We start from the raw sequence: 12,440 nt of genomic DNA, 5'->3' as shown, positions 1-12,440 counted from the left end.
TAGTAATAAGATATGTTAATATTTCGATGTTAATAGGACATCTATATGTCTGTCTGTGCGCAATTTTGCGTACTCGATTCTGATCTTTTTGAAACTTTCTAGGATTAAAGTAGACAAAAAACTAAGACTTTTTTGTTCCGGCACTTTTCGATTTGGCCGCCATTTTTGCCGTGGCCGGCCTGCAAAAGTCAATTTTTGACTTTTGTCTCTACGATCACCGAGGCACATCCACTTGACACAACCCGGACATATGCATATCGATAGAAAGGTCTTGAAGTGAGCTATCGAATGGTGCCAATTGCGGTCCAAAAATTTCAATGTGGGGTGGCCAAATTGGCCAAAAACCAAAAAGTTACCGTTCGGCCGGACACATAACGGCTATTACCTAGAAAACAAGCTCAAGGATTTTTTCAATGACCGGTTCGCGCATATTTCTATGCTTGCCTAAATACGCTAGGTAGCATAGATATGCCAAGCATAGCCGCAAACGCAACCGACGCATCGCCGTGCACTCTATATGAACAATGCACGTGTTCGTTCATGCAGACGACCGTGCGCATACAATATAGCTCGAATCGAATGGCGACGGGTGCGTTGCGGCTTGCGTCTCCGCTATGCTTAGCATAGCTATCAGGCATAGAAATATGCGCGAACCGGTCACTGGATTTTTTTGAAAATTTCACCGATTTAAGGCCCAAATCTAAGCTAAAAAACGCCGTATGGCTTATATCCCAGAAAATTCTTGTTTTCAATATATGGCCTTCGATAGTGCAAAAATGGCCAAATATGGCCATTTTTTCAAACAATCGCTGTGGCACCTATACTTGACATACTCAGGGCATATGCATATTCGTTGGAAAGGTCTTGAAGTAAGCTATCGAATGATGCCAATTGTGACTTAAAAATTTCAAGTTCAGGTGGCCAAATTGGCCAAAAATCAAAATTTGACAGTCTGGCTGGGGCACATATCGGATATTTTCTCGAAAAAGAATGGCTCCCATACAAAAATATTTTTTGTTGTGAATTTTTTAATGAAAAATCTGTGAAAAATTGGTTGCATCTTAAAATTAACGTCAGATTCGGTTTTCTCGTGCCAAAAAACCCCCAATTCAAATTGATTCAGCGAACAAATTGAAAGAATATCATTTCAAGGCATTTTTCCCATAAGTGCCTCTTCAGAGTCCAATTTTTACACAGATCAACCAATATTGCTGAAAATTTGACCAAGTCAATTCTTGTAGTCCCAAATCATCCCATAAAGTCAGATTTTGCAGGAAACCATCGCGTCACCAAAATGGTTAAAAAATGGTAAAAAAATGTATGGATGTGGGTACTCCATTCAGACCAAAAATATCACCTGTCAACAGATATTGCTCAAAAACTAATCAGCTCGTCTTCTAACAGTCCCCAATCATCCAGTAAAATAAGAATTTGAATTTTTTTTGTAAGTGATAAAATATTATGCAAAATATGGACATTTTGGCAACACGCCACAGGACACACCACACATGCTACACAGCGAGTAACATTAATATGCCCCAAAATCGCTTCTTATCGTGTTTTCTACATGAAATATGCATAGAAAACATGTTTTGATATGACTTTAATTTTTTGGCCTAATACAATACTGTAGGAAAGGTGTGAAAAAGTGTGCGGAAAAGTAATATTCTAAAATAAATTTTATTACGGTTTGGCGCACAGTTAAATATCACCTGAATTTCATCCTCATTCGACGACGAAAGTGGGTGAAACTTTAGTCAATTTCACCTCCAATTTGGGAAAAAGCGATAAAATATTGAAATAATTGATTCTCACCTGTCATCCTCCAACTCAAATTGAACCCAATTATCAATTGTATGGAATTCGTTGGTGATATTAATCAAACGACATAAAATGTCCATGGAAGACCTTTTTATTTTTGATAAATCAGAATTTCTCATGCTGCTTTTTGGTTTCATCCCTCTCAAGTTTTTTTGTTGAAATATTTGTTGAAAACTTGCATTAAACATAGAGCTCAATTTTTCAATATACATTTTTACACAATTACGCAAGCGAACATTGTCACTATTCAAATATTTCAAACCTTCTTTTCGGTTTGAACGAATTGTTAAATAAAATCTTAATAGATATTGTGATTGAAAAAACAAAAAAATATTGTAGAGTGCCTATAATATGAATAAAACTATTGGATACCGTATTTTTTTTGTTCAAATATTGCTTTAAAAATTATCTTACTTTTAAATGATCCGATGAAAACAACTCACTATTTTGGAAATAAATACAATCCGAGAGTTCCTCAAGTGGATCATATAACATTTCGGTGTAGTCAGGCAATTGTATTGATTCTAACATTTTAACTTCGGCATATAAGATATGTAATAAATCTATGATTGTGTTCAAACAAATCTGGCCTTTTTTATAGTGACTGGGCAAATAATTGAAGAGGAAAATTAGAATTAATGCACACTAAAAAAGTCTTCAAAATAATTTTATTACCTCTCACTACTGGAACTCAACAATTTTGATTCATGAAAAAGAGATATATTTTTACGAATGGCTGTATCTGCTTGATTAAGCATCATTATTGTTTCATTCAAATGATGCTGCGCGTTCTTGTTTTTTATAAAACATAATATCTCCATAATAAAACAACATAAAAATGTTGGGGCTGTTGTAGAAAATAAATAATTAAAACTACAAATTTATATTAAAATTATTATTTCAATTTAAAATACTTAAAGGATATTCAAGAAATCAAGAAAGAAATTACCTGATGGCATTTTTTCTTAAAGTAACAGTTATTATTGAGGTCATAAAGAGTCCTCCGAGAAAAATATGTCGTCTCCTGATTGCAGAAGATTCTATTACTTCAGGAATTATTGCTTGGCATTGTTCCAGAACTTCTAAGTGATCAACTAACATTCGTTTAGAAACTAAAATTCGTTGGAGGATTAAGTTCCCTGAGATCTGAAATTATGATCTCATTTAAATATTTTTTACCGTTGAATTATTACACATATTATTTTACCGTTGAATTAAATATTTTCGCCCAGAAATCATGCCAACAAATAATTTTTTTCAAGAACTGCATTATAATAATTAGAGCTGACTATGAACGATGCTATAAATATTAAATATTGTAAATGTCAGCCGTCAAGATAATACAAATGTCATATGCGACAATAATAGATGTCGCCCTCATTTCAATCATTTTGTTGAGCTTGCGTTTTGTTAAAACATTTGTGTTGAAATTTTCCAAGTGAATTTCAATTAAACTATTAGTAATAAAATAAAATGAATATTTTATCTGATTCCGAAAGCTCAGATTCAGATACAGGAAGAAGATATAAAACCGAGTCAACGAGAGCAAAAGAATTTTTTTTCAAAGAGATGCGTTGTGAAAACACCGCAAACAAAAATGTGAGGAATAATAGAAAATGCGAAAAACGTGAATTATTTGTTAGCTTGAACAAAAATCAGACATCAAAAAGGCAGAAACAATATGAAAACCGTACCAAAGAGAGTGAGAAAATCAAAGATGGAAATCGATTTTTACATAAAAATAATTCATTAAAAAATGATGACCATCAAACTAAGAAAACACATGATGAACGGGATCGTAAATTTAGAAGTGATTCTGAAACTTATGAGGAAGTTAGATCAAGAGAATCATTATCGAACGACAACGAACATGGTCCATCACTACCTCCACACATGTTGAAAATTAATCAAGATACCCATTTTTCTGATATTAAGACCAAAGAGTCCCAGGAAAAAATATATGGTCCATCTTTACCTTCACATTACTTCGATAAAGGATACTCATCAAAAAGATATAATAATGTTACAACAAAAGATAATGAATTATCTGAAAGTGATGATGAATTAATTGGTCCAGTTCCAAACTGTTTCCTGGATAAAAATGACTCGCAATTGCAACAGCGTGCGCTTGAGCTGAAGCTGTCAAAACTGAATAGTTCATCAAAAAAAGACTCTGATAATAAAATACGAGATATATGGATGACCGAGCTTCCAGAACTACGTAGGGTAACCAAACAAACGATATAAATTGCTTAAAAATATAATAGAATGATCCATTAAATTTGCTATTTTCATTATTTTCAGGTAAACGATCTTCAAAATCGACAATTCAAAACTAAAGATTATGATAACAACAAAGATCGATCGATATGGACTGATACTCCATCTGATCGAAAAAAAAAGTTCAACGAAAAAACCCATTATGATTTGAAAAAAATGGATCGTGAAAAAATGGAAAAGGTAACATGAAAATAACATTTTTTCCGCAAGCGAATTACACCATGAAAAAATACAGGAACGTCAAAAAGAAACCTAAAAAGGTCTATCTCCACCAATGCATGGCAGTAGTGACAGTAGGGCAACGCAGCCAACTTCATGGCATTAAATATTGGCTCAAATTCAATAATTTCTCTTTAATCTATTTTTTCAACATGGTTCATTCGTTATTATTAATATTTATTTTTTAAATTTTATTAATTCCATTCCTATTTTTGTAATTATTCCTAGGTAATAAGTCATCAGAGAGACTATGAACAAGAAGCGATAGCGAAGAAACATAAACGAGATGAATCACTGTTAGATATACATCAGAAAAATATAAAGAAAAAGATTAAATCATTGAAAAACATCGAACCTGTAGAGCGTCGTCCATTTTCAAGAGATTCAGACCTTAAAGTAAACCGCTTTGATGAATCATTGAAAAAAACCGTCTTAAAAAAGGCTCAATTGCTTGATACGAGATTCAATAGTGGTCAAACCAAATATTTGTAACAAAATTAAACACCCTTTAACCAGCAATCATTTTTAATAAAGAATTACAGATCCATTTCAGTTGGAATAAAAAATTAAATAGAAGTAAAAATAAATTATTATCTGGTCCTATTGAACGCCATTTTGATTTTTTTGTTCAAGTCTCCAAAACACCACCGTTTTTCCCAGCTTTGAGCAAAATTTAAATAGTAAGATAAGTTGAAAATTTTATAGTTTTGGCCAAGCGTAAGTGCACGGAATTGCAGAGGGATAGTTAAGATCATAGGTCTGTGAACTGATGAATTCTTCTTTATTCTCTGGTTCAGGACGAACACTTGCAAGTCCTGAAAATTATATGATATATGAAAAATGTATTCTTTTAGCAGTTTTTTCATTAAAAAAGTATTATATAAACCTTTCTCAAACGTATAATTCATAACCGATACTGCAATTTTCATTGAACAGTCACGAATGGTGTCAAGTGGTGGGTACAAGCTACCGACATCTAAATCAGCATCAGTTACCAAGTTGGCCAATCTTTCAGCAGATACAAGGAATATGTCCTCAGGAATTATTGATGCTCCAGCACAAATCACTCCCAATGCAACACCAGGGAAAATATAGGAGTTGTTTCCTTGGCCTGGATAATATGTTTTTCCCATATATTCAACAGGTGGAAATGGTGAACCCGACGCAAAAATGCATTTACCCTAGGATGTTTTTAATAAGATTCGTTTCTCGAATATTTAATGAAAAAACATAAAAATATCACTTGTACTTACATTGGTGTAAGTATATGCATCCAAAGCAGTACATTCAGCTTTGCTAGTTGGATTTGATAAAGCGAAAATAACTGGTTTTGCGTTTAGTTCTGCCATTTTTGCTAAAATTTCAGGAGTAAAAGCACCAGCGATTGCAGCTGCTCCGATTAAAATAGTTGGTTTAATTTGATCAACTGCTTCAGCTAATGTATTTACTGGCTCATGTTCATGGGCAAAGTGAGCCTTGTGCTCATTGATTCCCCCTTTTGGACGATCTTTGACAATCAAACCTTTACTATCAACTAACCATACATGTTTCACAGCTTCTTCTCTAGTTAAACCTTCTTTACACATTGCCATTACGCATAAGTTGGCAATTCCTAAAGCAGCTTCTCCAGCACCTTGAAATAGAATGGTGTTTTCTTTCAATTGTGTACCAGTTGACTTTAACGATGCTAGAACGCCGGCTAATGCAACTGATGCCGTGCCCTATATTAAAAAAATAATTATAAATATTATTTTGCGTTTAAGGAGAACATAAAAAAATTACTTGTATATCATCATTGAATGTGCAGTAGCTGTCTCGGTACTTATTTAATAGATGGAAAGCATTGGCGTTTCCAAAATCTTCAAATTGAATTAAGCAATTTTGACCAAAGCGCTTTACAACTGCCTGCATGAACTCTTCGATGAAATCTTCATACTCTTTACCTAAGGGGAGAATCACAAAAGATAAGAATAGAATTAATTTAAAATAATCGACAAATAATCGGAAATAATCGTAAATTATCGAAAAAGAATAAATAGGAATACTCTTTACCAGTAACTCGTCTTTGACGCAATCCAATATAAAGTGGATCTTCCAAAATACTTTGTGTATTTGTTCCGACATCCAAAGTTATCGGTAAGCATTGATGGGGTTTTATACCAGCCAAAGCAGTATATAATGACAATTTGCCCACTGGGATTCCCATTCCATTTGCTCCTAAATCACCCAAACCTAAAATTCTTTCACCGTCAGTTACAACAATTGCTCGTACATCAGTTTCCGGCCAGTTTTTCAAAACATCGTATATGTGTCCTTTATCGTGAATCGAAATGAAAAGTCCCTTTGGATATTGGTAGATTAAACTGTACTTTTGACAGGCAAGACCAACTGTTGGCGTGTAGACTAGTGGCATCATACTACCAATGTCAGATGTAAGCACACGAAAGAACAGGCGTTCATTGCGATCCTAATATATAAATATATTTTTCATTGTATTTAATAAGCACATAAAATAATAAAAAAAATAATGGAGATCAACATACGTATAGACCCATTAGATACACAAATTTATCTAAATCATTTTCATAGCGGTTTAACAAAATAATACAATGTTTAACTTGTTCTTCTGCGCTCTTCACCACAGCTGGCAAGAATCCATGAACTCCCAGCAGTTGTCGTTCTTCTCGTGTGAACGCTAAGCCCTGGATTGAATTTCAAAAAATCAATAATAAATTAATTCGATAGTGAAATGTGACAGTGTTTATTTTGATATAGAATAAAATACTATTTTACACTTTAAAATGGAAAAGAGTTCCATATCTACATATCCATACTGCATGCGCTACCCACACAAGCAATTTATTTTTCTTGTATCTTTTTACATATGAATCGTTGCGGCGAAACAGTAGCTCTTATTTTTCTTCAAATAATACTGCAACATGAAGTTTTTTTCACACGGTTTATTTGTTGTAATACAACAAATAAACTATTCATAAAAAACTTTATGTTGCAGTATTATTTGGAGAAAAATAAGAGCTACTCTTTCGCCGCAACGATTCATATGATTGCCCGAGAATGAAAGCGAGACTTCTATTCACAACTTATTGAAATGTAACACCGCCATACAAAAAGTGCTGACTGTCAGCATATTTTGTATGGCGGTGTTACATTTCAATAAGTTGTGAATAGAAGTCTCGCTTTCATTCTCGGACATTCATATATATTATAAATATATAAATATAGTTTTTTTAAAATAATCATTCAAATGTATTCATTATCAACAAAATTTACTATAAGACTGACGCATGTGCATTAAATGTTTTTTTCATTATATGTGTGATACAGTAATGTTCTTTCCTGTCATTATCTGGGATTTAAAATGATTTTGATAATGAACTTGACCAATGAAATCCGTGCACATGCACGCGTGTGATATATTCGTGTGTTTCGAATGGAATTTTATTTCATGATCATTATTGAATGTGAATTCAAAATGGCAACAATTTCATCATTCGATTGGCATTAGTAATGTTAAGAGTGAATTTTTGTTTTTTTCTTTAATCATTTTGTTTTGAAGACAGATGAGTTGAATGTTAGAACTGTAATTGAGTCAATTAATCAATGTATTATCAAAAAACGCTTTTCATAAGCATTAGGAAAAAAACATTTTGGGAAAATATGCGTAGCATAAAACCATCACATGATTTGACAGCTGTCAATTACCCTTCACAAATACTAATACTGAGTTATTTATTTAACAAGTTTGTTTCAATAAAAAGTATAATTTTGAAATTAACTATTAATTACCAAATAATTCATGCATATTTGTAAGTAATTAAAAAAAAATGTTTTCAAATTTAATAAATGTCAGTTACGTAATAGAAATTAAAATTATAATTGATTGTTATTATCTGTAGAATTTATATAATGACATAATTTTTGGGTATTATTTTAATATCTCAGATATCTCTATCCACAAGTGGTTTACAACGATATGAATTTCTATTTGATCATATAATAAAAAAGGTCAATTACATATTGTGAACTCAGTTGATTGTTATTGCTATTCATCAAAAATGGTATCACTTAATAAACGAAAATATGGAAACTAAAATGAAATCTACATGGCTACAAAAACGGAAGATGTTCCAAAAATAATCACATATTAATGCATATATTTAAAACATACAAAAACAATTATTTAAATAATTTTTGTAAAAAAATGTACCAATATATAATAGGCATATGTCGAAATAATAGCCAGATGTTTGGGTATATTATTAAAACGACCAATCCAAAAAAAAAAAACAAGAAAATGATAGTTTTAATTTCAATTATGTATCATCTCTATAACCATTTGAATGAGGAACAATTCAAAAGCTCAAGTATCAAGTATATATCCATATTTAGACAAAAAATTAAAATAATGGAAAAAAGAGGATCCAAATGTTCAAATGTCAGCCATCTCTCTGTAAAACATATTATTCTAATAATTATATAAACTTGCGTTTTTCATTACATTGGAATAATAATAATATTTGTTGTGAAGTTGAAAAGTTTTCTTTAAAAATACAACCATATGGTAATACTCAATTGTTTTGGAAGAAATTGCACAATAAATGTTTAGTGGCAGTTAAAGCAACATTGGACTTTAAAAAAAATGTGCACAGTACAGTTGAAATTGAAAACATAATATATATAACATAAATTGACTTAAGAAGATTGAAGTCTTAATGAATTAGCCAATCAATGCCAATTATTATAAATTATATTTCTCGTTTTCATGAATTTAAGGCATATGCAATTAGACATGATACTTCAATTCTATGACCACTTTTTTTAGTTTTGCATTATTCTATACCACAGTAAACTTTCTTTTTTGTATTTGGCTTTTTAAATCTTTTTAAAAATATATGGAAAAATATCAAATGTCCTTAAATAATAATAAATTGAATAATATATGATTAAGTCATTGTAAATTATGCTCAATGAAAAGTGTGAAATAGAGTATTTTTGTTGATACCTTATTATAACGGGACAAGCGTAAACGATCTAATCCACTTATTGCTGCAGCCACTTCAGAATCATTACCCCAAAATCCCAAACGATCACGATGACTTGTTTCGGTACTCATTTTTTTTGTATCTGAATCAGCTGATTTTTTCAAACTTTTACAATCTGAATATAATTCACTACCACAGTAATTGTTTACGTTGTTTCTCGAACTAACTTCGGTTGCTTTTCCTTTCGACAGAGCGTATTCCACTGTGTCAGTTGTATTTATGCGGTCGATATTTGATTGGTTTGGCATTTGATATAATGGAGGTTGCTGCTGCGCATGTGTACTGCATTTGTTGTAGCTTTCCGTATGATTGTATTGAAAACATATATGTGTATTAAAATATGTTGAGGTATATACATTAAGCAAGTGTATATAAAACCAATATGTATAGAAGTTTGACACTTTAAGTAATATTACAAATTTAAAAGCTGTTAAAACTCGTTTTTTGAAAAACTCACAAAAAATACTGCTCATGAACAATAGCATACATTTGTCCCTTTCCTCTAATTATTAATCTTAATTTAAGATCTGCATAGTTCTAATGAATATTAAAAACATATTTGATAGTTGTACTCTATTTTGTTTGGCTATAAACGGTTTCCCTGGTAACATTCTATTTATCCAATCTACAATTTAATGTTAAGAACGAAATAGATTATACTTGATATAAAATTATTCGATTAATAGAATTTTCAGGTATTTTGAAGTAAGGTTTTACTCGATAAGACAACAAGATCGGAGATTTCCATTTGAGTTATTTTAATCTAATCTATTGAATATACATAGCTTCGCATTGGCTGCGGTATAAATTCACACTACGCATAGTTTGAAGCTGATTTAAGTTACGCACGGTAATATACGATATTTATTAGTGAATATAAGCCATTAATGTAAGCAATACATAATAAAATTCATGAAATTTGACCAACATCCATTAATAATATAAACTTACAATTTGCTCAATATTTTATCTGATAAAAACTTACCCGCTTCTGTTATCACAATCATATAGTAAGGCTTGATTGTCTGAACAGACTATATTCCGCATAATATAATCTTTTATTGATTTGTTTTCTAAATTATAAATTACGTTATTATTACGTTATAAGGACCAGTTAACAATTTTTTTGCTTAAAACATTTAATAGCATACAATCGCAAAATATGATGTGAGGCGTGTTTTGTGACCATTGGAATTTTATGTCAATTTCACTTCACAGCTTACAAAATTTTATAACTTCAGCACATTTTATTTTCGCAAGACAAATTGTCAACTATGAACTTGCCCCAACTTAAGTAAATAATTTTTTTTTGTGAATTCCAGAATGTAATCGATTTTTTTTTTTTGCAATTTTTCATAGAAGTCTCTAACTAAAACACATACCAAAAAAACACAAACACAATTAATTGCGTAAATTTTTTTATTCTTGTTCATTCGTATTCTTATGATTAAATAACACGTGAATAACATCTATGTTTGTGAAATATTGTGCCAACGGTTTTAGAGATTAAGCTTAACACATTCAAAGTCAAAATAACAAAAATCATGCATAGAAATTCTACGCAACACTTGAAATCAAACTGCACAAAGCTATGAATAACATTCTAACATTTTATAGTAATAATACCAATAGTAAGCAATGTATACATAAGCATTATTAAATCTTAACATTAACCGTGTACTTATAAATCTTAACATTAACCGTGTACTTATAACTTGTATGTCACACAATTATACAGAGTGGTCCATAATTCCATGTCAATATTTTCACAAAATTTTCCTAGCTCATGAGGTGTATGGAGACCTTTTCGGAATCGGCTGTTTTAGTAGGGTTCCAGCCCTAGCCCCCAGGGTCAACATTTCTAATGTTCTTGTTGATTTCGACGTACGGTCACCACTGCGGTGTTTTTCAAAAGGCATTTTTTATTATTGGCTTGTTTTTATAATTGCCACCCTCTTCCAAATACCATGAAAAAATTTCGGATAAAATTTCAGTGGAGACGGTCAAAGTGAGTTGACCAAAAGTGAAAAAAATCATCGAAAGAGCATCCAATTTTGGTCCGGTATGCACATTTTCAGATTTCAATTTTTTGTGGGTGGGTAAAAATTTACAACAGTCCGCAGTGGAGCGACCGATTTTTTTTTTTACTTTTTAAATCAACTTTTCTGGGTCAGTTTTTTACGCTGATTGTTTGATTTTACAGTCGATCTTACACAATTTGGATCCAAGGAATTCAATGGTGCCAACTATTTTGTCCAATCAATTCGAAGTTCTGAGATAAACGGCTTTGAACCTACCCCTAGGAATGACATTTTGAATTTACCATTTTTTTCATTCGATCGTCATGAAAATTGATATTGAGGGGTTTTTGGGTACGAGAAAACCGAATTTGACATTTATTTTCACATAAAATCATACTTCGGCATCGATTTTCGATGTTTTTTTTTTCACTTTTGGTTAACTCACTTTGACCGTCTCCACTGAAACTTTTTCCGAAAGTTTTTCATGGTCTCCATACACCTTTTCACTCCTCATGAGCTAAGGAAAATTTTGTGAAAATATTGACATGGAATTATGGACCACCCTGTATAATTCTTGACATGTACAATTTGGACTCCAAAAATTTGAAAGTGTTTTTAAATTGTAAGTTATGGAAAAGAACATTGAGGTTATTAGGAAATCAAACACATATCACAATTTACAATTACACATGCTATTGAACATATGACCTTAAGCCTGATATATATATATATTTTTCTCGATTTCAATGTCATTAATGCCTAACGTGTCGCTCTTAATGTATTTACAAATGACTAAGCGACATTTTATGCGTCATTTTTCGCTGCCAGAATACAATAAACTATGGAGATTTTTGAAAGTTTAAAGAGAAATATGTTAACTTGTCATTCGATATCGTTACGAGTCAGGTGTAAATTATGATAATAACTGCACCGAACAGCGTTCCTTCGCCTTGGTGGTTTATTGAAAATAATTTAATTAAATATATATAATAATACAATTTGATTTTTATCAAGCATTTTTGAGAGAGAAAATGTA

At 31.5% G+C, this 12,440-nt stretch overlaps 3 protein-coding genes across 7 annotated transcripts in view; 1 reads left to right on the top strand and 2 right to left on the bottom strand.

Annotated features, from left to right (window-relative positions):
* LOC116351090 overlaps positions 1 to 3,164 on the bottom strand; it is a 6,895-nt gene extending 3,731 nt beyond the window's left edge. For 2 of the 3 annotated variants that reach the window (XM_031783143.1, XM_031783145.1), the window contains exons 1-5: positions 3,029 to 3,164; positions 2,771 to 2,967; positions 2,497 to 2,694; positions 2,236 to 2,425; positions 1,816 to 2,165 (exon numbers count right to left, since the gene is read on the bottom strand). In XM_031783143.1, coding sequence (XP_031639003.1) covers positions 1,816 to 2,165; positions 2,236 to 2,425; positions 2,497 to 2,694; positions 2,771 to 2,967; positions 3,029 to 3,091 — 998 coding nt within the window. In that variant the 5' untranslated portion in view covers positions 3,092 to 3,164. Of the gene's footprint in view, positions 1 to 1,815; positions 2,166 to 2,235; positions 2,426 to 2,496; positions 2,695 to 2,770; positions 2,968 to 3,028 lie in introns of those variants that run through there. The other variant, XM_031783144.1, reaches the window with a different exon arrangement.
* A 27-nt stretch (positions 3,165 to 3,191) lies between these two features.
* LOC116351091 (GPALPP motifs-containing protein 1) lies at positions 3,192 to 4,928 on the top strand. Its single transcript, XM_031783146.1, has 3 exons — positions 3,192 to 4,047; positions 4,126 to 4,281; positions 4,549 to 4,928. The coding sequence occupies exons 1-3, from the start codon at positions 3,295 to 3,297 to the stop codon at positions 4,810 to 4,812; spliced, it is 1,173 nt and encodes a 390-aa protein (XP_031639006.1). The 5' UTR covers positions 3,192 to 3,294; the 3' UTR covers positions 4,813 to 4,928.
* Positions 4,806 to 10,631, bottom strand: LOC116351089 (NADP-dependent malic enzyme). Of its 3 annotated transcripts, XM_031783140.1 has the most exons (9): positions 10,535 to 10,631; positions 10,369 to 10,456; positions 9,344 to 9,680; positions 6,864 to 7,022; positions 6,373 to 6,787; positions 6,103 to 6,263; positions 5,574 to 6,041; positions 5,207 to 5,501; positions 4,806 to 5,135 (listed from the first exon to the last, which is right to left on the bottom strand). In XM_031783140.1, the coding sequence occupies exons 2-9, from the start codon at positions 10,428 to 10,430 to the stop codon at positions 5,020 to 5,022; spliced, it is 2,013 nt and encodes a 670-aa protein (XP_031639000.1). In that variant the 5' UTR covers positions 10,431 to 10,456; positions 10,535 to 10,631; the 3' UTR covers positions 4,806 to 5,019. The 3 variants fall into 3 exon arrangements, with proteins under 3 accessions (XP_031639000.1, XP_031638999.1, XP_031639001.1); XM_031783139.1 differs by lacking the exon at positions 10,535 to 10,631 and having other exon boundaries at positions 10,369 to 10,501; XM_031783141.1 differs by lacking the exons at positions 10,369 to 10,456; positions 10,535 to 10,631 and adding an exon at positions 9,841 to 9,887.
* Between the last annotated feature and the right edge of the window lie 1,809 nt (positions 10,632 to 12,440).

Source organism: Contarinia nasturtii, unplaced genomic scaffold (genome assembly GCF_009176525.2).
Source record: "Contarinia nasturtii isolate CC-2019 unplaced genomic scaffold, AAFC_CNas_1.1 Cnas_scaffold_4671, whole genome shotgun sequence".
NCBI lineage: Eukaryota > Metazoa > Arthropoda > Insecta > Diptera > Cecidomyiidae > Contarinia > Contarinia nasturtii.
Note: the sequence above shows the minus strand (reverse complement) of the source record. Positions and strands in the feature narration are given on the sequence as shown.

What these genes read in the sequence shown, in the direction of transcription:
- LOC116351091 (XM_031783146.1), top strand. Translation starts at nt 3,295, where the DNA reads ATGAATATTTTATCTGATTCCGAAAGCTCAGATTCAGATACAGGAAGA. An exon ending in AGCTTCCAGAACTACGTAGG is followed by an intron (nt 4,048 to 4,125) that starts GTAACCAAACAA and finishes CATTATTTTCAG; the next exon opens with GTAAACGATCTTCAAAATCG. An exon ending in ATCGTGAAAAAATGGAAAAG is followed by an intron (nt 4,282 to 4,548) that starts GTAACATGAAAA and finishes AATTATTCCTAG; the next exon opens with GTAATAAGTCATCAGAGAGA.
- LOC116351089 (XM_031783140.1), bottom strand. Translation starts at nt 10,430, where the DNA reads ATGCGGAATATAGTCTGTTCAGACAATCAAGCCTTACTATATGATTGT. An exon ending in GATTGTGATAACAGAAGCGG is followed by an intron (nt 9,681 to 10,368) that starts GTAAGTTTTTAT and finishes TCATACGGAAAG; the next exon opens with CTACAACAAATGCAGTACAC. An exon ending in ATGCATATACTTACACCAAT is followed by an intron (nt 5,502 to 5,573) that starts GTAAGTACAAGT and finishes AAAACATCCTAG; the next exon opens with GGTAAATGCATTTTTGCGTC.